Consider the following 25594-nt stretch of genomic DNA (forward strand, 5'->3'; position numbering starts at 1 on the left):
ATAGTTAGTTTCCCTTGCCGTACGCAAGCGAGAGATATACCATCGGAACCGATATCCAATTGTCTTTCATCTGAGCCCGACTTGAAAAATCGATGCACTTCCCCTTTACCACTCCCTGGTACAACGGCCTCCCAGTCCCACTACACCCTCATTATCAGACCACCGGCCACATTCGACCAGGTTTACACCAGGGAGCTGGAGTTGAGCAACCCCTGAACCCTTCAATGCGACAACGGTTTCAGCGTTTTTGAGCAGGAAAATGGTAGATCTACCATTATCTACTCCATGGTTTTGAGGCGAAAACAATAGAAAATTGGGACGAACTCGCGCTAAAAGAAGAAACAGGTTTCCATGGTTTCCAAAAATAGACTGTGGTTTTTTTGCCAAAAAAGGCTCGATCAAGTTCGCGCGATTTTCAGTAAGCACAGTCGCAATGGTCACGCGCATGCTCGGAATTGAGGCAAGAGCCGTGTTTGAAAAAACAACGATTTGCGGCTTCTTGTTCCAAATCGCTCAGCTGTTCGTGGAACTGTGGAGTGTTCCTTTCTGGCATTGTGTGTGTCTTGTTTGTGCGTCCGAATGGGCGTTTGACATAATGTCGGTATCAGCAGAGAATTTGTCTCTGGAGGACTTCCTCGATGAAGTGGGCAAAGGAGGTGGCGAGTCGGCCGCGCCGCCGGCGGCGGATGCCAAGAACTTGTCAGTTTTGATGTCTTCCCTCGCCTTAGGCAAAAATGATCAGGAGTACTTTGGAGCAGAGGATATTGCTGACTTGCGTGGTATTGTTGATGAGTATGAAGGAGAAGATGAGGATACCATATCGGAAGCCTCGGAGGTGTCCTCCCAGTTTGGAGAGGCTATGGCATATGTGTCGATATTTGACACTCTGACAAGAAGTCCGGATGAACGCCGAGTGGAGGATGTGGAAACTGTTTTGGAGTATACGCAGCACTTACCAGCCTTCGCCAACCTCACCCTGTCGGTGAAGCGTAAGCTATGCTGGGTGATGGAGCTGCAGACATTCCGTGATGTTCAGTCGCCAGTCATTCGTAGTGGTGAAGAGGTGGACTCATGGTGGGTAGTGTTTGGAGGATCAGTGGAAGTAAACAAGGATGGTGATACGCAACGCCTGCACCTGGGTGAATGCTTTGGTGCAGCGCGTGGCTCCCAGAAGAAGAAGATCCTACAAATAGGCACCATCACGACATGCCACCCGGACACGATACTGCTGCGCGTGCCGGCCGCAAAGTATTACGAGATCCTGTCCAAATCCGAGCAGAGCTCCGTCAAGGTGGAGGAGGACGGCAAAGTAGTACTGGTCAAAGAGTTCTCAGAGGAAACGTGCACGCACGTTGCCGTGCGTGCCACACCGGACCTGCTGCTCTGTCGCCTGCTGGAAGAGGAGGAGCACCCTCTTTACGCCGAGGATTTCCTGCTCGGCCACCGCACGTTCATTCCGGGCGAGACGGTTGCGGAGCACCTGTGCAAATGGTTCATGGAGGTGCCAGAGTGCCGTGATCGTGTGGCGCGCATCTTCTTGCTCTGGGTCAACAACCACATTGATGACTTCGACGGCAAGGACGGTATGCTGGCGCTGATCGAGAAGTTCCGCAACCAGCTGCAGGACGTGGGCATGAAGGGCCAGTTTCAGCTGCTCAACATGGCGTGTCAAGTGCGGCCAGCACTGCTTGGCACCAACAGCACCGTCACGCCGACCATCTCCCCGATGTCGATGCGGCACAGCATCAGCGAGATCGACGTCATGTCCGTCAGCCCGCCGCAGGAACGCGCGTCGGGCCACCGGCAGTCTCTGCGTCTCATGAAGCTGCCGTTCGGCAAGAACCGCAAGGTGGACCGCGGCCAGATGAAGAAGCGCAGTCCCAGTCCGCTGGTGCGGACAAACAGCAACACCAGCATCGAAGAGGGAACGCGTAGCAGCTGTCCGTCGATCAGCGTCTCTGGACCCGGCACTGGTGCAGGCCTAGGCACAAGCCAAATGCTACCATCGGAAGCCGGCGTGACACTCAAAGTGTTCAAGCCTGACCATTCGTATCGTTTTGTCACCGTCGTTTCAGAAACCACCGCCGAGCAGCTGATCCGCGCCGCCCTGAAGCAGTTTGACATCCACGAGGAGACGTCGAATTACTCCCTGTGTCGGATATCGGTGTCGCCCGAAGGCTTAGTGAAGCAGACTCGGTTACCGGACGCGTTCCACAGCTTACCGTCACATCTGACTCTAACATCGCGCTACTACATTAAAAACAACGTCACCACTAACAGCCTTGTGCACGGCGACGAGCTGCTGATGGAGGTACTCGCCGAAGGTGCCACGGATTTCCTGTCACTCGACCCGAGGGATATTGCACGTGCCGTTACTCTGCAGGACTTTGCCGTGTACCGACAAATCACGCCGGTCGAGTACTTTGAAGATCTGTGGGGCCTGGAGAAGAGCTCGCCCAATGACGGCCTGATGCGCTTCTCGGAGACGACCAATCATGAGATGTTCTGGGTGGTCAACGAGGTCCTCAATGAGCCCAACCCGGCACAGCGCGTGCGCGTCATCAAGCACTTCCTGAAGATCGCCAAGCTCTGCCGAAAGGTGTTCAACTTCAACACGATGTTTGCCATCATCAGCGGCCTGTCGTATGGCGCAGTGGGCAAGCTCAGGACGACGTGGGCCAAGGTTGGCCAGCGACACCTGAAAACAGTTGCTGAACTGCAGGAGCTGATGAATCCGTCTCGCAACATGTTCAATTATCGCCGGCTGCTCAAGGGTGCTAAGCCGCCGATCATTCCATTCTTCCCCGTCGTCAAGAAGGACATTACGTTCCTCTATCTTGGCAACGACAATAAAATCGACGGACTCATCAACTTCGAGAAGCTGCGCATGGTGTCACATGACATCCGGGCGTTCGCCGAATTCCACAGCGCCAACTACAACCACGACACCCTGCTCTCGCTGACTTCACAGCAGAACCGTGGCAAGGCGGCGTTCTACGACCAGTGGATGATCGAACGTCGGGTCAGCCACTACCTTGCTAACCTGGAAGTGAACACAAATGAAGCTGAGCTCAAGGAACGAGCTATGGAGCTGGAGGAGCAGCATCTTCAGATTGTTGCAGGAAAAGCGCAAGCACCTCCTCCAACCACTAGTCTGCGGCGTCCGAGTGTCTTCACTAGGCCAGAGTAAGTCGCCTATTGTCTGTGTCTGTTCTGCTTGTCCGCTCACAACCCGCCACCCCTCCCATGGGCCTTGTACATACCGTCCGTCCTGGTGACAGTGCGATTCAGTTGCCCTCCGTTGCTTGCTGTCCTGCTGTCCTCTATCCGCTACTCTTTCTCCGTGTGCGTGTGTGACTTGCCGGAGCCACCGCGCTTCATGTCCGTTCTCGCTGTCGTACCATAGCTTCGCCGCGTGTCGCCATTGCTCGTGTGTATGAGTGTATGCCCATAGTAGTCGCGCTGTCCATATTCTGACTAGTTCCGGCTGCATATATAGCCCTATCGTGTTTTGTGTGGTCTATCTCAGTGCAGAGAACTTTAGCCCCTGTTTTGTTCCGTAGTTCCGTGTCAGTGTTCTTCGTTGTCCGCATGCTGGTATGCAACCTTAGTGAACCCTTAGCTGGGAGACGCCATAAGAGACCATAACAATTTCATTCTGCGTACGGGCAAACGGCGACGACGCTTTTGAGTTCTGTTCCATTTTTACGTCACCTCAGAATGATCTTCTTGTACATAAACATGCAAATAATAATTTAGTATATTTTTCTTGTATCGGTGCGTACCTTCTCTCCCCTCTCACCCCTTAGCTTTTTCTATGTGCCGAAAATAGAAACTCCGCCGCCAACACGCCAACACTTGCCCATTACGAAACATATGTTTAAATTTGACCGATTTTTTTAATTCTGGTCTAAATGCTTGACGACAATCTTACGTTCATAGTATGTCATTGTGACCATTTTGATGATTATTTTATTAGATCTGGATATGCTATTCTGGAGCACTGTCTCCTGCATTTATATTTTCTCCTTTTTGGCCGGTGGGGCTTTCCTTATTTGGAATTGGCCTTTGATCGGTGAAGTAATACCATTGCTTATGCTGTGATAGCATTCCGGCTGGGGTGGTTTAGTCTGCTGCAAGCATTGTGGATGCTGCAGCTTGTCTGGGAGGAATCCCAAACATATTTGCGTGCGCCTGTGTGTGTGCTGCATCTCTCTCAGTCTCGTACTGTCTCTGTCTCTCTCTCTCTCTCTCTCTCTCTCTCTCTCTCTCTCTCTCTCTCTCTCTCTCTCTCTCTCTCTCTCTCTCTCTCTCTCTCTCTCTCTCTCTCTCTCTCTCTCTCTCTGCCTATCCGAGACAAGTATCATCAAGGGTATATAACCCCCCAAGAGTGTGCAACTCCTGATACCCTTTCTATTGGGTACGCCGGCAGCGAAAACTCACATCACGTGGTGCAGGGTCGCAGTTGTACGTTTCCAGCCCGTTTTTAATGAGCAGCGGAGTACTAAAAAAGCACTCTCTGACAGAAACTCACTGCGCGTATGCAAATCCCCAGCATGATCATAGCAGATTTTCGGATTGTGCGCACGCTATCCTACGTTTGTACGTTGTACAAAAGTATCTGAGACACGTGATGTGAGTTTTCGCCGTCGGGCCGAGTTCCACACTCTTGGGGGGTTATATATACTCTTGGTATCATGTTTAGCCGGTCTCACCCTAGGCCCTGGCCCTATTATTTTACTGAAACGAATCTAACAATTATTTTCCTGCTAGACCAAAACCAATTGTAAAGTGGATTGTTATTATGCTGTCCCCGGGGAAAATTGCAATTCCGCGGCCGCGTTTTTTGCGATTTTTTAAAAGACCGCATTTTCCGCGATTTTCCCGCGTTTTTTGAAGTTTTTTGTTGCACTACACGTACACACAGTGCACTGTTCGGTCAGCAACGTCTCATCGTGGCGGCTTTTTACTCACATATGACGAGTGCTTACACCAGAGACTTGTAACTGATTGATTTCACTACATACTCACTGAAAATTGCCGCACATCAATATTATTCACCGCATATTTACCGCAAATTCACCGCAAATTATGCCATATTATGCCGCGTTTTTCCCCGCGTTTTTTTGCGATTTTTTTCCGCAATTTTCCCCGGGGACAGATTATGTATGAAATCATTTGGTCATCCCTACACAACATCATCCTTGTCCAGTATTCGGATATTTCTTGGTTTGATGCGGGTGCGCCAATGATAATTGACCCTGGATGGAATTCCGCTTTGGCAGCCTGATCATGAAGTCAACTTTCAGTAAAATGTTTTGGATTTCTTTTTTTGGCCCAGGATTTCAAAACATGCAAAAAAACAATGCTCTCTAGACGGAGCCATATCTGGCCTGGGAAAGAGTCCCCCAGACCGATGTTCACTCCTCAGGCCAATCACGAAAAGTGAGCTGGTTTGTAAAGCCGTGTGTCTACTACTGCAGGCATTCCGGAGCACAAGTCAATCAAAAAGGCACGCAAAGAAAGCTCCGCCGAAACAGCCGTCTCTATTGCTGACCAGCAGATAAAACAGCAAAACTACAAGCACAGTGCACGCAGTGCACCTATCAGTAACATTCACAAGGACATCAGCAGTAAGCAGAGCAACAGCTGGCAAAAAAATGAGCCAGCCAGCCGGCCAGGCAATACACGGATCAGATGGGCCCCCACTGGGCAGCTGCAAGCACTGTTCCTAAACACGCTAAAAAAAAGGAAGAGAAATAGAATTTCTACTGGCAACAAACAAAGTACGGGTACATTGATATGTCAAATTCGGTTGAAAGAACGCTAAAGCGGAAACATTTCGGCCAGGCTAGGGTGCAGCGCAAGGCTTCACATTAAAAACTCGTAACAGAACGCCTGCAGCACGAGGGAAAAATCGCAAACGCCATGGTCGACCTCGCAAATATGACAAGAAGAATAGGAAGACAATGAAATGACTAGCCTAGCCGTGTCGATAAGCAGGCTGCATCCAGGGGCCACTCAGCACCTGGATACAGGCTACAGACAACAACAGCAACAGAGCCAGAGCCCGGGACACTAAGGAGCATGAACTCTGGTAGCAAATTCACCCCCGCTACAACGGCAAGGGGACACAAGCAGGATAGCGGACAATAATCTCCAAAATTTGACTCAGCTGGCATTCGATGACGTGTTAGACGCAGCATGCAAGGGCAACACGATGGATGGGTGCAATACATGCACAGGCAAACAGGACAGGTATACAGATTTCACGCAGCCGCTGAGCCCGCAGCAGGATCTTGTTCCCCTTCGCTCCCCCGAATTCGAGTTTAAGATCCAGTGCAAACCTTCCACTGCATGATGCTTGTGTCCTTGCCACCCGTTGAGAGCAGCGAGCGGTCGTCGTGGATGAAGCGAACGCAAGTCACATGCGAGCTGTGGCCATGCGCTGCGCGAGACTCAGACTGCACACACAGGAAGCCGACAACAAAGCAGCACAACGAGCGAGACGTGCACATGAGTAATAGAACAGCCTACAACAAGCGGAGATGCTACAGGCAGCTTCCATTAGAATTACATATACGGCCAGAACTTGCACAGGTAAGCAAAGATACTCTGTGTAGGAACAAAGTGGCTAGCCACACGCACAGATACTCTGTGTAGGAGCAAAGTGGCTAGCCATAAATAGGTTAGTGCATGGCAGGGAGGGCCTTATGGCTTGTTAGTACCCTGAAGGGCACAAACAAGCCATAAGACCCTCCCTGCCATGCACTAACTATTTTAGAACGAGGTTACGTGCATTACTGTATAGCAGGAAATTTTCGGACGGAAGTATTTTCGGACAAAGCCGAATTTCGACCTTTCGCACGGATTCTATTTTCGTACAGTGCTGCACGCTAAATACACGCGTTTGCAAGCAGAACACATGTATAGTGTACAAAATTTCACATGAACAAATTTTAGCACGGAATTAATTTTAGTACAAAAGAGGCCGCGTACGAAATCGTACGAAAATAAATTCCGTCCGAAAATTTCCTGCTATACAGTATCTCACTTCCATTATGCTTTTGTACCATTATATTGGGTAGTTTTGTGGTTTGTGTGTAGAGAGACTTGATGTGGTATGAAAGAATATTTTCTTCTGGTAAGTTATGGTAATTCAGCACCACTTAGGACTACTAAAAGTAGAAGGGAAGCAAATGAAATGCTGGGCTCTTATTGCGAGCTTCATTCTTATTCTTAGCTTGTGGAGCTATTTAGGGGCTTTGAGAGCCCCTTGTCGATACCTCTAATGACTTTGATCTTCGGTTTTTATAGGTTTCCTCCAGCTGTTGACAAAGGAAAATTGTATAGATGAAAGAATACGGCAGGCAAAACCGTACACACTTCTCAAATGCGTAGCTTTTAGTAGTACACCGTACATTTTGTGCAGAGTTCATTATCTGCACCGTACTATAATGCATACAGGGAGTTGTACGCACCCGTTTAGAGTATATTCAGCGGGCTTTAAACTAATCCAAGGCCCTTGACGCGTCATCAAGAGTAGTAAAATTACGATTGAGCGGGCTTTAAACTCTGATAAGGTCCTTGGCGGGAATGTCGCTGATTGGTCGTTTCCTGGACAACGAGACAGACCTCGTTCTAAACACAGATACTCTGTGTAGGAGCAAAGTAGCTAGCCATAAGCACAGATACTCTGTGTAGGAGCAAAGTAGCTAGCCATAAGCACAGACTCTCTGTGTAGGAGCAAAGTGGCTAGCCATAAACACAGATACTCTGTGTAGGAGCAAAGTAGCTAGCCACACGCACAGATATTCTGTGTAGGAGCAAAGTAGCTAGCCATAAACACAGATACTCTGTGTAGGAGCAAAGTGGCAAGCCATGAACACGTTGCAGTACACTCTAATTGCATGGGTTAGCTCAGACAATCTGGACACATGTACTAAGATGTGGCCAGGACACCAGATATGCCAGGCATTGGTGCACTGTGGCTGGTCTAATCTCCAGCACTGTCTAGGAGCTACAGTGCTGCTCAATGAAATCCGATCGAGTGAGTCCGCCCTGCGCCCTGCTCCAGTGAACATCCCGGTGTTCGCAGGTCTAGGGCTGCACAGCGGCCGGAGAGTACCTGACGCACGCGATCGGATTTCATTCAGCAGCACTGTACGACACCTTCCTCAGGGTGTGCAGACTCTACTGTAGCCACTAGTCGTATCTCTCACACAAGTATTCACCTCACAAAATGGTCTCTCGGCTACAATGCTTTCAAATAAAAAAATCCAAAGTTTCGGGCCACGCCAGGCCCATCTTCAACACTGTACAAAAGAAAGGAAATGTTTTGAAGACACGGCATAGTCATGTACCTTTGCCTGTGGTGCAGGGAAGCGGAACAGGTTGACCTTGCCAAAGTCATCGCCCGTCGCCACCAGACTGGAGCCGTTGTTCCGCCCGACGGTGTTGATGTCTGTACCGTCTGCACCCTCAGGCCAAATACCTGTCGCATCGTAAAAGGGTAGAGGACCCGATAAGGGACTAAAACATACAGCCAGACTGCACTCGAGTCAATCCAATCATAAATTGCCTACACTAGTACTGCAAGACCGCAATATGCAGATGACACGTAGATCAAGACCCTACGTTCTTGGAAATCGTCGCAGTCCTATATATTTGCTCACAGAACAGTGACAATTTTATCGAACTGGAGGAAGTACTTTCAAAGGTGTGCATATCAGTGGATAGACAGTCCACTACGGTGTGGTGCACTGCACTCTAGCTGCACATGTGTAGGTCAAAGCAGTGCTAATACTGTACCAACCTGCCACATCGAAGCCCAAGATGGTGGTGTACGTGGCCCACTCGGCGTCACGCAGTGCTACGGCTGATGTTGCTTGCTTGCACGTATTGGCATCCCCTGCGAGGACGAAAGAGGGAGGGAGGGATAGACATTATTAGATAGATAGATAGAGAGAGAGAGAGAGAGAGAGAGAGAGAGAGAGAGAGAGGAGAGAGAGAGAGAGAGAGAGAGAGAGAGAGAGAGAGAGAGAGAGAGAGAGAGAGAGATAGATAGAGAGAGAGAGAGAAAGAGAGAGAGAGAGAGAGAGAAAGAGAGAGAGAGAGAGAGAGAGAGAGAGAGAGAAAGAGAGAGAAAGAGAGAGAAGAGAGAGAGAGAGAGAGAGAGAGAGAGAGAGAGAGAGAGAGAGAGAGAGAGAGAGAGAGAGAGAGAGAGAGAGAGAGATAGGCAGACAGTGCATGTGCAATGAGTACTAGAGATATCACTGGGAAAGGAGGCCCGCATGCAAGACAAACAGACACCAACACTGAAGGAACTGAAAAGCTATGGAGAGACTCACAAAAGAGAAGTTCATAATCGCCAGAGCAACTCTTCAGGTTCTGACTATCCGCTGACCAATCGACATGAGTGATGAAGCTGCTGTGGCCCTGGAGAGAACGGAATATAGGTGAACATACAATACAATGTAACATACATACATACAGATATGCACAAGCAAGTGAACAGAAGCATATGTACGCACGTGCGGACACGCACACACACACCCACGCACCCCCCCCCCCCCACACACACACAAACGCAATCGTACATGCAGGGTAAAACGTTGATGAGAATCACTCGAATCACAGGCAGATAGACCTGCATTGTACACTAACTACATTGTACACTACAATAGTGTGGAGTGTTCAGCCCTCTTTGCTGGTGAAAAGCAACTCCTTGATAGCATAGAGTATAGAGTAAGAGTGTAAAGTACACAACTAGAACATGTATATCATGCCTGCGTACAGCACAACGCCCATGGCGCTCGAAGGTGCGCCGATCCTCACTGACGTTGTACACGTAGATGTAATTGTCATGAGAGCCCAACGCCACTTTCTTGCCATCTGTCACACAAAGAAGTACGCAAACATGAACAACACACACACATAGATGTACATGTGTTGTAGTACAGTCAGACCTCGCTTAACCGCACACATCCGTTTTCCCAAAAAATATCCGGATAGGCGAGGGAACCGGATAACCGAACACCGTTTATGTTGGATGCATCACGTATGCTGTAAATATGTAACCAGCTTTTTTCTTCCGGATGGCGAGGGATCCGGATAAACGAGGACCGGATAAGCGAGGTCTGACTGTACGTTATTTTGTGTACGTCGTGTTGGTGCATGCGCGTGTTGCTGTGGTGTGAAAAGCAGTCTTCGTCTTGAGTTCGGCATGTCTAGTTGTGTTTCCGTAGTCGTCTTGCAATAAACAGTCTTTCAAATGTAGTTATTGTCGTCCCTTTGTATAAGTGTGGAGATGGCACGGGGCTGGGAGCAGGTGGAGAAAAGGCAGTTACAACATATGTGCATTACCTATGTCAACCACGCCCACACGCGTACACACACGCACGCACGCACAAACACACGCACACACACGCACATGTGGTCATGCAGCCTACATAACGTCCACGCTTATGCACAAGGGTGCACATGTACACTCGGCTTGGTTATTCGTGAATTCCAATCCATTGCTCAAGAAAATAGCTGTGTGGTAAAGTAGTCTATAGCAACATTCACGCTGAATTACATGTGACTCAAGAGGCGTGCATGTGTGCCAGGGTGTGCCCACGTGCGTGTGTGCGGGTGTGTGTGGTGGTGGTGGTGGTGGTGGTGGTGGTGGTGGGGGGGGGGGGGGGGGGGAGGAGAGGAATACAAATTTCACACGACGACACTAACCGGGAGAGAACTTGACGCTGTCGTGCTGCTCATTGCCGTCGACATTGCTGGTGATGAACTTGCCATCCTTGCCATCAAACACCATCCAGCTGAGAAGCGCAAGTAGGAGAGCGCATGCACATACCCACATGCACATACACACACAAGCACAGTCATGCACATGTACACACATACAGACAAGCAAACAGGCACACATACAGACAGACGACCATTAGCACCACTTACACGATTCAATGCATGTGCTCACGACTGGTATTTGCACGGGAGTTGAGGTTTTCACCCTTAGGGAAAACAGTGTGAATGTTGCTCCGAGCAACTTTGAACTTTAAACTGGCCAGGAGAACTCAGTCAGTGGACGTGGCCATGTTACGGTACCCGTCTATGCTGATGTGCTGAACAGGCGTGGCATTATGCTAACGGACAATATCCACCATGCAAACACATACAAACAGAAAGGTTCTGGACAGCCCAAAGGCATACAAGAACTATTATCTGATACAGTTGTCCCTCTCTAATCCGGCACTTGTTTATCCAGCACCCTTGCAAACCAGCACACTTTCTGGCAAAACGGATTTTTTCAGTTCATTTTCTACGCTTTAAAGGGGAAGTTAAGGCAAAAATTAAAATTTCACCAGTTGTAGTCTTCGGGGTGCTGAGTCGAATGGTCGTGGTCCGAGGAAGCTGAGACGCTCCCTTCCTACTTGAATCCCAATCGAACTCGCGCACTTCCACCGAAACTGGGTGACTGCGCCCTACTAGATGGGGATTTGTATGCAAAATGTCACTAAAAGCACCATTTCGTTCTTATAAAAGCACGGATGACCGCGATTGGCCCATATGTTGTAGTCTTTTGGACGCTGAGTCGACTGGTTTTGGTCCGAAAAGGCTGCGATGCGGCGTTCCTCCTTTATTCCCAATCGAACATGGTTGAAGAAGCGGTCACGTGCTCCTGCGTACACCAGTCAGCTGGTCACCGTGCCTGCAGGGTACAACTTACTAGCCTGTTTGACCTTTTTTGGGTGCAGTCCTGTCACTCGAGTTGAACTCGAGTTGAACCTTGGTGTGAAAGTTGTCACCTGCTGGCGTGGTGACCAGGTGATTTGGGCACCCAGGACCACGTGACCGCTTCTTAAACCATGTTCGATTGGGAATAAAGGAGGAACGCTGCATCACAGCCTTTTCGGACCAAAACCAGTCGACTCAGCGTCCAAAAGACTACAACATATGGGCCAATCGCGGTCATCCGTGCTTTTATAAGAACGAAACGGCGCTTTTAGTGACATTTTGCATACAAATCCCCATCTAGTAGGGCGCAGTCACCCAGTTTCGGTGGAAGTGCGCGAGTTCGATTGGGATTCAAGTAGGAAGGGAGCGTCTCAGCTTCCTCGGACCAAGACCATTCGACTCAGCACCCCGAAGACTACAACTGGTGAAATTTTAATTTTTGCCTTAACTTCCCCTTTAATCCGGCGCTTGAATTCCGCCTCCAGCAGCGATTTTCTGCAACAAATCACTCAAACTGTACATAATTCGATTTTCTAATCCAGCAGTTGTACATCGCATACCGTCAGGGAGCATTGTAACATACACAACACATGTAACATACACTTGGGAATATCCTATGCCAGTGCACAGGATATTCCCAAGTGTATGTTAAAGACATGCATTCCACAAAGTACTTGGATTGACACAGAAAATCCCTACGTTTTGACGTACGACACAAACATGTATGTTAACAGGTGGGCCGGGTTGGAGGGCAGGATTTGATAATCCAGCACCCTTGTTTATCCAGCAGAATATGCCGTTGCAAAAGGTGCCGGATTAGAGAGGGACGACTGTAATCGCCCAGTGGGTGACGTGCTCAAAGCTTAGCTATCCAGTAGACACAGCCCTTGATGCCACCTGTCTTACCGGCCACTCTTCAGTCCTACCACCACGATTGAACCGTCCGGGTGGATATCCGCAGACTGAGCCTCCTCCTGATATGGGCAGGTCCACACAAAACAGAGAGAACAGCAGCAGCAGGACATAATATCAAAGCCAAAACCCCGATGACTTGGAACTGCGGAGTAAATCAGTACAAACGCACCAGCACACAATACCTTCAGTGTCTGTCATGAGCGCTAAAGCAATACCGGATGTGCTCGGAAATGATCGCAGAAATCCACTTCAAATATATACGGACAAAATTAAAAAATGATGGTGTACTTCACAGTGGAGTAATCGGTCGCTATGTACAAGTACTGAGAATTGCATCCCTGCGACAAGCAGGCGATCCACCAAAAGCAAATACAGTGCGTATCGGTTATAGTGTGGTCGTATACAGGAATATACTGCTTACAAGAATGAACACTCTTTTTTTCATAATCATAACACATATTTTATGTGTATATTTATTCTTACAAGCAGTATTATCGCATAGTAGAATATATCGGCCCTAAGAATGGATTTTGTGTAGCAAAATATGCCAGATTAGCGCAAAGTGTATCGCCTGTAGTAATAACATCTGTGCTCTGTGCATACTCAATACAATAATTCAACACAAAAAGAGAGTTATGTCCAAGGGAGCATTGGAGAATCACTTTTTCTGTCCAGTCGGGCTCTTTCTTTCGACTTCTCTCGTATCCGCTGCTCCGCAGTCGCCTAGCACGACCGCGAGTCTGATTGATCCGTGTGTACGTGTCCACATGCCAAACGTGCGCGCATTATGTCACACGTGATTTATCGTGTGTAAGAAATATCGGCAATAAGAATCAAATGTCGTTTTTCAAACACCCACGCTATAACCGATACCTCCTGTACGTGCAAATGTATATTCAGCACCGCGTCATCGCGCAAGCAGGGCATGACACGCATGCACTGAACAAAGCAGGAGAAGCAATGGTCACAAGCCGGCAAGTGAGTTTAAAAAATCTCCCTCTCCCTCGAATTCAGGCTTCAAAGCCCAAACAAAATCCCCCCTCTCCCTCCAATCCAGGCTTTAACCCTTTCACGGTCTCAGAATCCAGTCAAAATGAGGCTATTTACAGAATTCAACAATTTCGTACCTTGATTCATCCATAACTTCAGTTTCCCTTCGCTGATTTTCGTGATCTTGGGCTCTCTGGAAAGCTCTGGACAAGAGCAACACGCCGAGCTACAATTCGACACCAAGGGTGCCGTGGATCCAGCGCTGCAGCGCAGCGACATCGCCCCAGTGCTTGATTCACGACGAGAAACAAGATTCAACAGCCATTTCCCTCTCCTTGCTCACACCGAGCTCATATTTTTTGTCAGGAGTGCTGCGAGTCCATACTCTTATTTGAATCCGTGTCTCTATGGCGACAGCTAGCTGCAAAGGGAAAAACCCGTCCTCAAGACCCAGCTCGCCCACTCAAATCGTAAATGAGCCGTGACGCAGATCGCGAGCTTTGTAGCATCGCAGTCGTTCACTATATCGCTTTGGCGATTGTTCCTACGGATAGCCTGGAGCTTTCTCTTCAACCCAGATATTTAGATGTTCGAATTTGCTCAAAAATCGACTGAGTTACGATAGTTTGAAAAATCGATCACCGGTGATCGATTTTCAAATGTGAGACCGTAAAAGGGTTAAAGCCCGAAGCAGCTGCTACCTACAGCGATCGCTGTCGTCCACAGGCACTCGTGGGTGTCTGAGTTCCAGCATGTCAAGGTCTTGTCGTAGCCAGCAGAGATGAACAGGTTCTCCGATGGGTGCACGGCCAGTCCCCACAGTTCATCGCTATGCCCCTGCAGTCAAGAACAGGCACAAAGATAATCATTGGACGCAAGAACGCGGGTGGGCGTGCATGCGTGCGCGTGCGTGTATGTTCATGTGTGCATGTGTGTGTGTGTGCGCGCGCGCACACGCACACATGTGCGCGTGTGTGTGTGTGAGATATAAATAGATAGAAAGGGATAGATTGGGAGAGGTTGTGTTATTCCGGGCCACAAACAGCGCATTCACTTACATTGATCACGGTAGCAAAACCCTCGCCGAGAGAACCCTTCAGGATGCCGTTGCGTGTGGTGCCAATGTACAGCTGTCCCTCCTCCTCACCAGGCACAATGGTGCGCACAGCTCCCGACGCCTCAGGGAGCTGATAACCGAACAGGAGCAGAGGAAAAAGCACAGGCACAAGAAACAGTGAGACTACAGTCCACCTCCCCAACAGAAGAACAGACTCCACTATAGTCAGGCAGGAGAGAGCTCAGCACACATGTACATGTACATATGCACACACGCGCATGCATATATGCACCCCTCCCCCACACCCAGACACATATGCACACACATATGCACACCCACACCCACACACACGTGCACGCGAGCGCGCGCACACACACACACACACACACACACACACACAGGTACACACACAGGTAGCAAGCCGAGAGCCAGCCAGAATAGAAAGAACCCTACTTTAAAACGAATCATTATCAGTATAAAGACATCAGCGAGCTGACACGACACAGGTGGGCTAACTCACCGAACCCGAGTCACCAGTCTGCTCTAGGTCAGCATTCCAGGCGATGACACGTTGATCCTTACCACCTGTCAGCAGTCTGCCGTCGGGAAGACTGGTAGCGGAGAACACACCACCCTGTACAGTAGTCGAGTCAGTCAGCATGGTTGTGAAGAAGCAGGACGTGTAGAAACACACACACACACGTACAGATACACAGATGCACAAGTACAGAGACACACGCATACAGCGACACACGAACACATGTACACAGACACGCATAAACAGACACATGGGCACAGGCACACAGACACAAATTGTCATTTCGGAGAGGAATAGACTCGCTCGATGTACATGTAGGTGGTTAACACAATAATTCAAGTGAGCTTTGAAATTTGCAATCCCCTCATCATGCCATATAGGAATGTACATACACTCACAGTACGGGAGGGGGGGGGGGGGATGCAGACGGGCATTCCTGTCCAATAAGCCGCCTACGGACACGCATGCGGAGCACACAGTAGTGACGTCTCATGCACGGAGCACCTGCTGAGACCGGTGTCGACGTGGGGAGTACAAGCAACTAGATCACATGCTCGATTTCCCACTCTGAGCTAAGATCAACCACTCAGCATTACAACAAGGCACACCATCATCGTCGTCATGGTCACAACGGTCGCTGTCGTAGAAACCAGGAGTTTCCGCGCAGCGCACGCCAACACAAGCCGAAACACAAACCGATTCCGGCACAGCTACCGAGCAATACTGACCTCGTGCACATCCTTGATAGCTCTGGCGATCTTGTGATTTGCTATACATGTGTACCCGTAGCAGAAGAAACACAAACATGGCGGCATCAGTGTAAGCATGCAGCAGGCTCTGTGTGATCAGACTAAAGACTCTCAGCTTGCACACTTGAAAGATAAGCAAGGCACTGCGATACGTTATCACAAACAGCGAAATCAAATAAGACAGGACCCCTGCAGGAGTAGCTGCAGGCAGCGATCCAACACACAGCATACTAAAGGTAACCAAAACATACAAGGGTGCAATACACGTCATACCCCCCCCCCCCCCCCACCACACACGTATACAGATGGAATGTATGGATGAAACGTACACCACACAAAAAGATTGCCATTAGAGTCGCCAGAGATGACTTCATTGTCGGCGTTGAACGCAATACACGAGATGAACTTTGGCTTGGAGTGTTTCTGTACGCACACAAGATATAGATAGAATAGCAAATGAAGTTTAAAAGAAACAACGACATAGAAATAATACAGACATACACAAACACACATGCGCGCACGTGTAAACACACACACACACACACACACACACACTCTTACCCACATGTGACACTCACACTCTCACACACACACACACACACATACCTCAAACAGTGCCGACTTCTTGCTCAGTTTGCCATTCTCCAGTGTCCAGAAGAGCATGTGTTGCTTGCCGTAAGTCACAATGGCATTGTCGTCACCAGGGTTAAATGCACCACCAAGGACAGCATCACCATGTGACTACAATACAAACACAACAATGATCACAACAAGAACAGAAACGACTGTTAGCAATAAGTAATCCGGGGGGGGGGGGGGTACACAGCATGTTGAGCGATTCGTACACATTCACGCATGCGTCCTCAAGTACAGGTAGACATGCGCGCATGCAAGCACACTCCCTTCCCTCTCTCCCTCCCTCCCTCCCTCCCTCCCTCTCTCTCTCTCTCTCTCTCTCTCTCTCTCTCTCTCTCTCTCTCTCTCTCACACACACACACACACACACGTGCGGCACACTCGCACACACACAAACACACACAAACACACGTGCAGCGCACACGGGCACACGCAAACACACACACACACACACACACACACACACACACACACACACACACACACACACACACACCTTAGTTTCAGCCAACTTCTTGTTCTTCTGCCACTCCCAGACAGACAGCATGCGGTCATTGCTCTCATCAACTGCAAACAAGTATGCCCCATCATTCTGCAGTGGACAGCAACACACAGCAATGCATTTCCATCACAGAAGAACACAGCACGAATACATTTCAAATTCAAGTTTATTCAACAATGAGCGTGATGATGCTGCCTTGGCTTCATTTAACTCGTTTGACTGCATTGCAGAAAGTATTCAATGTCACACAGTCACAACAAAAGCAAGAAGAGATCAATGTGGCTGCTCTGCATTGCATGTTGTAGAGTTGATTCATGACAACGGACACCCTTCCTTCTTTCGATCCAGCAGGACATACGTGTGGCCCAAGTTGATACCCTACCACGGCGTCTCGAGAAACGACAAATCATGATCAAGTCAGCAACATCGTGTTAAATGTAGACACAGACAACTTGGGTTTAGAATTATCCCGGGCTGAGGATGCCTACAGAGTGGTCCCTTTTTTAATCCGGCACCATTCGTGTGACAAAAATTCTGCAAGATCATTAGGGAGGGTGGGGTGCTCTGATTTACTGTTGTTTTGTGCATGGGTGGGATATAGTGGTTGCTGGAAATCGTGCTGGTGTATCAAGGGTGCTGGTTTACAAAGTGCTGAGTTAACAAGGGGTGACTGCAAGATATGCCTCGGCCCAGGCACGCCGCTTACCTTCTGAGAGAAGCCAATCGCAGAGAATCCACGGTCGAATGATCCGGCGCCAATCACAGCCAGGGTCTCCAGTGTCTCCACGTTCCACACTCTCACGTGAGGCTACTCGGAGAAAAGGGAAACACAAACCGACAAGCACAGATGCAGACACGGACTTTAGCATACTAGTAGGCAAATGCAGGCATGATCCCTCACACATCTTAGACACGGACTACCAGAGGCGATAATAGCAATGCCGCAGTAGAAGCCAAGACAACATGTGCTAGGATTGCAACATGATTCTGCAGCTTGCGATACTGTGATGAGCTGACCACCGATATTATGCCTGGCCTAAAACTAACGGCAGTTGAAGTGCTCTTTCTAGCCAGTAATCTCTACTTTTCGGTCTTCCCCCTTTTCTCGCTTTCCCCGTCTTGTTCACACATACATATCACGCCACATACTACATAAACATATTGATCATAGCTATACCATCACATTCCATCCTGGAAAAACCTGAGAGGTGTTCAAGCACCTGTTGTGCCCCCCCCCCCCCCCCATGGATCCTCCCATGACAATTGTCGGGAACAGTGCCCACAACCTCTTCGAAAAATGGAAATTGACTGTACATGCCACAGCACTACACGTGACAAAATATTATTCAGACAAATACATCGACGGGTGCACACGTGCATGCACGCACACACATGCAACAACCCCTCCCCCGCCCATACACACACGCATGCACACACACACACGCGCTCATGCACACACACGCACACACACGGCGGACCACTACACCCAAGGCCACTGCAACACACATTGTTTTCCAGCAGATACGGCAGGCATGGCTTACCTTTCCCTCTTGTTTGTCATGCCCAGCAACTTGACCAGTGGCAGCAATGGTGTTATTCGGGTGCAACGCCATCCTATTCAACATTAACAACACAAGAATACAAAAATACAGTAAACAAGCGGCAACAACACAAGAAAGCCATCTTGTTCTTGTCGTATGACCGTATGTGGCAGCCATGTGGGTTCCAGCTCCAGCCAATCCCTGGATCGATAGATCACACGATGCCAGCCATTTCGGCTCAACTATCTATATGCCGAAGAGTTGGTGGACAAGCCGTTGATTATCCACTCTCATTGTAATATCAAAAAGTATTCTTTCTAGACCAACGAGTGGTATATTTGATAGCCTTCTTTATCCACTGACGATGTTGTTCAGAACAACGGAACGTCTGGAGAAGTATCGTTAATATTTCTATCTTTATTTATCAAATATACCACTCTTTGGTCTAGAAAGAATACTTTTTGATATCTCAAGCCATTTTCAGTTTCTACACATTTGCTGCTGACCTAAAGGGGCTGTTGCCTATTACTGGCCATAGGAACGGCGAAGTGGACGCCGATCCAGTCCTCACCGACTAGCTGCTATTGGCGATTTCAATGAAATGTGGCTCAGTTTGGCTGGCCAATAGCTGTCAGTGCGTGCTTTGCAGCGCGTACGCTAGCTATGTAATCCTATGGTTGACCGGGTTTGGCGCAGCCTGCCAGGGCTTGAAAGTCAGACACAAAAGTCTTTACTAAGTAGCCTGGAATGAGTAGAGGGGACGCAGGCCGGATTCAAAGTTCACGCGGGCATTGGCCATGGGAAGGAACAGCCTGTGTGTACAAGCGCAAGTTTTCAACACACTTCAACACAGCAGGACATCGCGAGTACAGGCGCAAGTTTTCAACACACTTCAGCACAGCAGTAGGACATCGCGAGTACCTGTTGCCCAGCATACTACCAGCGTAAACACCATACGTAATCAATGCCGGCGGTTAGATGCTGCACGGGAATTCGCTACAAAGCACGACATCACCATTTTATCAGCAAAACTTACGCCTTGATGTCATCATTGTGGCCCTGATAGTGTCGCTGCGACTGTGTGCTGGGATTGTAGATTACACCGACGGCTGCGATGAAGTAAAGCAGTTCACCGGATGGCAGGTAGAACAGGTTGTTGCGGCAGTCGCGACCGCGATAACCATATCTTCACAATCACACGTGCAAGTCAAGGAGACACTAACAAATTAGGGCTGCAGCGGGTAGGGGTTTGGTCGAGTAACGAGTTCGGGTACTTCTGTCTGGGTATCACGGGTTCCGTATCGGGTATTTTTTGACATACTTTGTCATGTCCAAGTGGATGTGTGTGCGTGTGTGTGCGCGTGTGTGCGTGTGCGTGTAACGTGAGGAAAGGGAGAGGGAGAGAGACCCCCCCCCCCCCCCTCTCCCACCCCACACACACATAGAAACGAGAGACAAACAAGAGGATACACCCATTGCAGCGCGATGTTCTCGCCGGGCGGCTTGGCCGGCTGGTCCAGCGTTCCCATGTCAAAACCGGTCGGTGCGTACAGAGTTACCGGCCGGCCGCGCAGGTACATGCGCATGCTGTGCTCATCGCGTGTCGTCGCCTGAGATTTCTCCTTAGTCGACCTGTTTGCAGAAACATCAATCGCACACAGACATGCATGTACTGCCTTGGACATTGAAATCCCACGGGATGACTAAAGCCGACGCCCTTACTGCTTTTAGCACGTACATGCACTGTATTTCGAGTACACATTGTAAAAAACGGACCAGCAGTGCTCGCAGCTGCAAGGCCAGAGCCCCGTGGCCGCTTGACTTCTCAACGGATTTCAATACGCGTGCCACAGTACACAAACACAGACATGTGTATGAACATGTATAATTATTCAGAACAAGACGACCATTGACCTAACTCAGTGCACACCGACGCTCAGTTGTGAAGTGGCAAACGCACAAGATGTGCCATGAACTAAAACCACTACGCACAAACGCTCCAGTGAACGAGTCCTCGCAGTCCATACAGGTTTTCCCGCAGACACTTCATCCTAGGCGTTTGCACATGTCGAGAACGGATGCAGCACCTAACGTTACCAGTAAATAGTAAGTGCTAGTGCTAGTGCTGCTCAATGAAATCCAGTCGGTGCACTCAAGTACGCGCCGGGCGTTGCACGGCCCAAGACCTGCGAACACTGGGCTTCGAAATGGTGCAAGGCGCAAGCTTGAGTGTCGCGACTGGATTTCATTGAGCAGCACTGTAGCTGTGTGTTCCAGCAACACTGCATATGCATAGCTGTAACATTGCGGAAGAAGATCGAAAGGTTACCAAAGATCGCGACACAAGACAAATATCTCAGCGGCTCAATTTCGTTCTATGCGAATATGTGCAGCCGTCCTGGCCGCGTGTCTACTATGGGGCAAACAAAAGCCTAGGAACATGAATATTTGGGTCCACATAGTGACAACCTTACTTGTCTTTGACAGAGGAGCGGTTTCTGGCACCGTCTTCACGTGGTGCCGCAGTGCCTGTGCGCCGCCCGACACCAATAGACATGCGTGAAGATCCGCCGGATGCCGCCGGCGGTTTGAAGTTAGTGGTACTGGCATTGCTACTAGCACTGCTGGTGCTTGGGGGCCTGCCACTGCCACTGGCTGCGGGAGCTGGAGAAACAGAGGGTGGTGGACGACGGTTCGAGGTCGTGGACGTCGTTCGGCCTGCCATCACACAGCAAGCGACACAGACACACAGACAGACAGACATACAGGCAGACACGCACAACCAAACACACACACACAAACATACACAGTTCACTTTCTATGCTGTGCAACGCACATACTCAGTCGCCAATAATTTGCATAGATGCGTAGAAAGCAGTCCCGGAAAATTCCAATGGCATTGAATGTCAAGAAGCGTTCTGAAGGAGTGCATGCTGAGTCCATGCCAGCTTCATGTTATCAAGACTCAAATCAGGCCGTGCTACCTCTGTTATCTAAATTTAGGCGCCGAGTCTCTACCGAAAATAAAGTTATACCAAAAATAACATGTTTTACCGTATTATATTGGGCAAGACCCAGGGTGGTACCAGTGGATATCTGCATGGACTGTGACAGCTGCAAGCGCCGATATCCAATGTGGTACAGCCAGCGGGCGAGTTCAAAAATCAAAATTGAATATTCCACTAATCGCATGCTAACCTTGCCTTCCTTGTTTGTGATTCCGTTTATCGCTATTCGAACTGTGGCGTGGTTGCTAGGGGTGCCGATATTTGATATCGGCATGCTCGCTCGAGCGGCGCATATAAAAAAAGTAACGTTCGCACGTCCGCGTTAACCCGCGCTACACCACCCTGTTGAGAAACACAACCAGCTAAGCGAGAATGTGATGTCCGGAAATACTTCATACTTGTCAGAGCTGTTTCTACATGGTCAGAGTCATGCGACGTTCATATGATTCCCGATACATGCATCTTGAATATCGGCGTGGCAAGCAAGGAAGTCCAAGTTAGTAGCTCAAAAGGCAATAAATGGAATAGAAACTACGGCTTACGGTTTGCATGCCATATATGGAATACTAAACTGGCTCATGGCCAGGTGATGCCATACTTGATGAACTGCAGGTACGAACGGTTGGCGCTGCTCACAGAGATATCCGCATCAACAACCTGGGTCTCGCTCAATATTCCATAGTTCTACATTTCATTGCATATCGACCAGCAGAGAAAACAAACCTTCACCTGGCGCCTTGGAAAAACGCGATTCCGCGGCCGCGGCAATTTTTGCAGAAATTAGGAGCCATCATCCACGGAAATCACGGAATCCACCCATAATTTTAACTGTGTCATGTCAAACAATAGCTTACGGGAGTCATATTTATAAATTCCGTCAATTCTGAAGAGAGAGCGGAATTTCTCTAATTCTGGCGCCAGAATTGCACACTCGGCGCGTGACCAGTCTGATCATGCATGACTCAAGCGGATGAAGAGCCTCCCTGGCCGGCGTGGCACGAAAGCAGGGCTACAACTGCATGTAGTTGCTACTTTTGTCTTCCCGAAAAGCTAATTGCCCCCCTCAGGGGCGTGCTCGGCCCCCCCAACTAGGGGGGTGCACGGGAGCCGAGGGGAGCCCCCCCCCCCCCGGCAATTTTCTGCAATTTGTTTGCAACCTTTCTTGAATTTTAGAGCATATTTGCATACATTACAATTGCCTTGGATCAGATTGAAAATTTTTGGGGGGTGCACGTGCCCCCCGTGCCCATCGCCGAGCACGCGCCTGCCCCTTGAGTTTCCGCTGGGAGCTGATTAGTAGTACATGTATTACCAGATCATTCTGGGTGGTCCTTTCGCACACGCATTCAGCTTTATCGAAGCCCAATACTGTTGCCGACATGGAGCCTTCACCGGGACGGACCGGTCTGCGATGCTGGGTCCACGTGGACACGAGGGTGTACGTGATCTCTTTTTACGACCAATTTTGTTTGTGACATGACATGAATAAAATGCGTTGTTAATCGTCCAGTTATCCGTTTACATGGCCGCAATCCGTACATTCTGGTCTTTCGAGAATTAAAAAACCCAGCTCCAGAAATTGTGTAAACGTGTAATCGAAAGCGCCCATTGTGTCATGTCAACTGAAATTTGTAGGTCACGCAAAGTCCAATTATAAAGACTTCTTTGCACTGTGCATACTCAGCAAATTCGGCACATTTAGCTTTCTCGTTCCATCTAAAATAACACCTGTTTCCGTGATTGCCGCTGAGATAGGAATCCCAATTACTCGACAAACCACAGCATGCATTTCGTAGCCAACCGCTGTTCGCGTCGCCTGCAGTACTGCCATTCTACGACACTGTTTATGTATGCCAGGAACCAGGAAGACGTACGTGGGCGAGCTATGGAGATTTGCGCGGGAATAAAATGCTGCAAATGGCAAATGGTTTGGACCATTTTCACCAGAAAAAATATTCCCGACATAACAGCAGCATATGCATGAAGTAACATCGTCCGAGGCAAATGCCCAAACTGATATGTACCTGAACCTCCAGACGGCTTAGCTGACTTCACCTCCTTCAGCTCGGCCTCGCACGCACCCAAACGATTCGAGAGATTGGCAACAGCATTTTGCAGGACTATATTCTCCGACTCTTTGCTCTCCAGGCGAGCCGAAAGGCTCGCCACCTGCTGGGCAAGGTCTTCCAGACTAATATCTGCCATATTGCCAGAACGGCAAAGAGCGTTGTCGTCTGTCTTTCAAACACCCCGCAAGAAGGTCACCACGGAAAATACTGTGATCCTTCCAGCTCGGTGACTGACACACAAAAAGTCTACTTTGGGCATTCCGCCTTCACCGACATACCGGTAGTCGTTCCCTTCTACGGTTCACAGCTGTAGCTAGCTACACACAACTCACAAGCTACAGACTGCAGGCTGTACACTGGCTTTGACTACAAAATGCATGTGTTTTGATTCACTCATGAATAACAACCTGCCATGGCCGGGCACGACACAAACTGACTGTCGATGTCTTTGTCAGTCGGGTGGTATATGGTGGCATGTCCTGTTGACACTACGGACAAGAGTAGATAAACATTTATCTACTCTTGCTACGGAGCATCAGCAAATCGATTTTTCGATTGAAATTCGAGAATCGTCACGAAAAGCACTCAATCAGTCGAAACTAGGGCTTTGTTCGACTGAAAAATGCCCGCAAAGAGAAAATACTTTTCGAATACTTTTCGAATGCTCCGCGCGTGCTCTTGTACACCATGTACACGGCGTACGAGCACTCATACTTGCGCATGTAGCTACTAGTACTAGTTCTTACTGTAGTCGTAGTACTACTAGTACTAGTTGTAAGTGCACATGCACAAGGCACAGTCGAACCGGACTTCTTGACGCTTTTTTCTTTCCTCTGTCTCGAACTGTGAAAAGGTTTGTCAAGTGTGCTTTTTGTTTCAATGAAACAAAAAGCACACTTGACAAACCTTTCATTTCAAGATCCTGGAATCGTGGCTTTTTTCACCAACTACCAGCCCCGCGGTATATGCCTCCTGCTCCCAGTAACCCTGCTGGTGTTGCCTCGGCATCTGCGTCTATGGTGAGTTCCCCGCAGGGAGAGGGCAACTCAAAGTGTGCCAAATATTTGAGGTTCGACCTCACCATGGATCTCATTCTGCTGAGGCAATGTTGGGCCCACCCTCAGCTATTCGTCCGCGGGTCTCCTGATATGCAAGGGCAGGGGATAGCGGAGGAGCTCGGCCGAGATCCGCCTTTTCAAGGGGTCTCCAAGAGAGATCCTATCGCCAATAGCCTGAGTCGGATGAAGCATCCGCCGCTTCGCGTCATCCTCAACGGCAATGAGAAACAGCAGCAACTCCGTTCTGTCCAGGTGACCTTCAGTGAACTCAAGGAAGAGAAGCGAATCCAACAAATCGACTTGCTCTGCAACAAACGCAGCCATTGCACATCTCAAAATCCCAGTCCTCAACTACTCAGGCTAGAGAACTCGATTCGAAAATACTGGAGTGCGCTACATGCTGAACCTCTTTTTCATTCGAATTTTCGGTCTGATTTTCTCTTTGCCATTCGAATAATCAAATCGAAAATTCGATTTGCTGATGCTCCGTACTAATGATTGTGTGTGTGTCTTGTACAAGAACTCAGTCAAGAAGTCACTAGCACTGGTCACACTCACAGACTGTGACAGTGCAGATAGCCACAACAAGATCGCCATCATGCATGTTGTTGATGACAGAGATGATCATCTACAAGGTCCCGGACTCCCGGTCCTCCGGACGACGAGATGTGTCTTTACCAAAAGTAAAATTAGCTCCCAGGCGCTAGGCCAGGCAGGGGCTTCTCTAGATGTTACTGTATTAAAGAGTAAAAAAATCTCCCAAGCTTATCTCTTGGCAAGAGCACAAAAGTAACCCCT

At 49.1% G+C, this 25594-nt stretch overlaps 2 protein-coding genes across 2 annotated transcripts; one reads left to right on the forward strand and one right to left on the reverse strand.

Moving 5' to 3' along the window:
* The first annotated feature begins 481 nt into the window (after nt 1-481).
* LOC135823822 (rap guanine nucleotide exchange factor 2-like) lies at nt 482-4101 on the forward strand. The gene has a single exon (XM_065336672.1). The coding sequence runs from the start codon at nt 596-598 to the stop codon at nt 3188-3190; it is 2595 nt and encodes an 864-aa protein (XP_065192744.1). The 5' UTR covers nt 482-595; the 3' UTR covers nt 3191-4101.
* A 1350-nt stretch (nt 4102-5451) lies between these two features.
* On the reverse strand, nt 5452-24054 carry LOC135823823 (77 kDa echinoderm microtubule-associated protein-like). Its single transcript, XM_065336673.1, has 20 exons — nt 23694-24054; nt 21136-21379; nt 20132-20293; nt 19698-19847; nt 18662-18734; nt 17827-17928; nt 17115-17210; nt 16589-16723; nt 16312-16405; nt 15962-16002; nt 15216-15329; nt 14697-14825; nt 14344-14475; nt 12640-12707; nt 10729-10817; nt 9797-9894; nt 9351-9438; nt 8816-8911; nt 8364-8494; nt 5452-6464 (listed from the first exon to the last, which is right to left on the reverse strand). Exons 1-20 carry the CDS (start codon nt 23872-23874, stop codon nt 6330-6332), a joined length of 2358 nt encoding a protein of 785 aa, XP_065192745.1. The 5' UTR covers nt 23875-24054; the 3' UTR covers nt 5452-6329.
* Nucleotides 24055-25594: the final 1540 nt, after the last annotated feature.

This window comes from Sycon ciliatum, chromosome 8 (genome assembly GCF_964019385.1).
Source record: "Sycon ciliatum chromosome 8, ocSycCili1.1, whole genome shotgun sequence".
Taxonomy (NCBI): Eukaryota; Metazoa; Porifera; class Calcarea; order Leucosolenida; family Sycettidae; genus Sycon; species Sycon ciliatum.

Coding starts and splice junctions, on each gene's coding strand:
- LOC135823822 (XM_065336672.1), top strand. CDS start 596: ATGTCGGTATCAGCAGAGAATTTGTCTCTGGAGGACTTCCTCGATGAA.
- LOC135823823 (XM_065336673.1), bottom strand. CDS start 23,874: ATGGCAGATATTAGTCTGGAAGACCTTGCCCAGCAGGTGGCGAGCCTT. Junction 17,929..18,661: donor ATGACAAACAAGAGGGAAAG/GTAAGCCATGCC, acceptor TTCTCCGAGTAG/CCTCACGTGAGAGTGTGGAA. Junction 14,826..15,215: donor AGACTGGTGACTCGGGTTCG/GTGAGTTAGCCC, acceptor TTCGGTTATCAG/CTCCCTGAGGCGTCGGGAGC.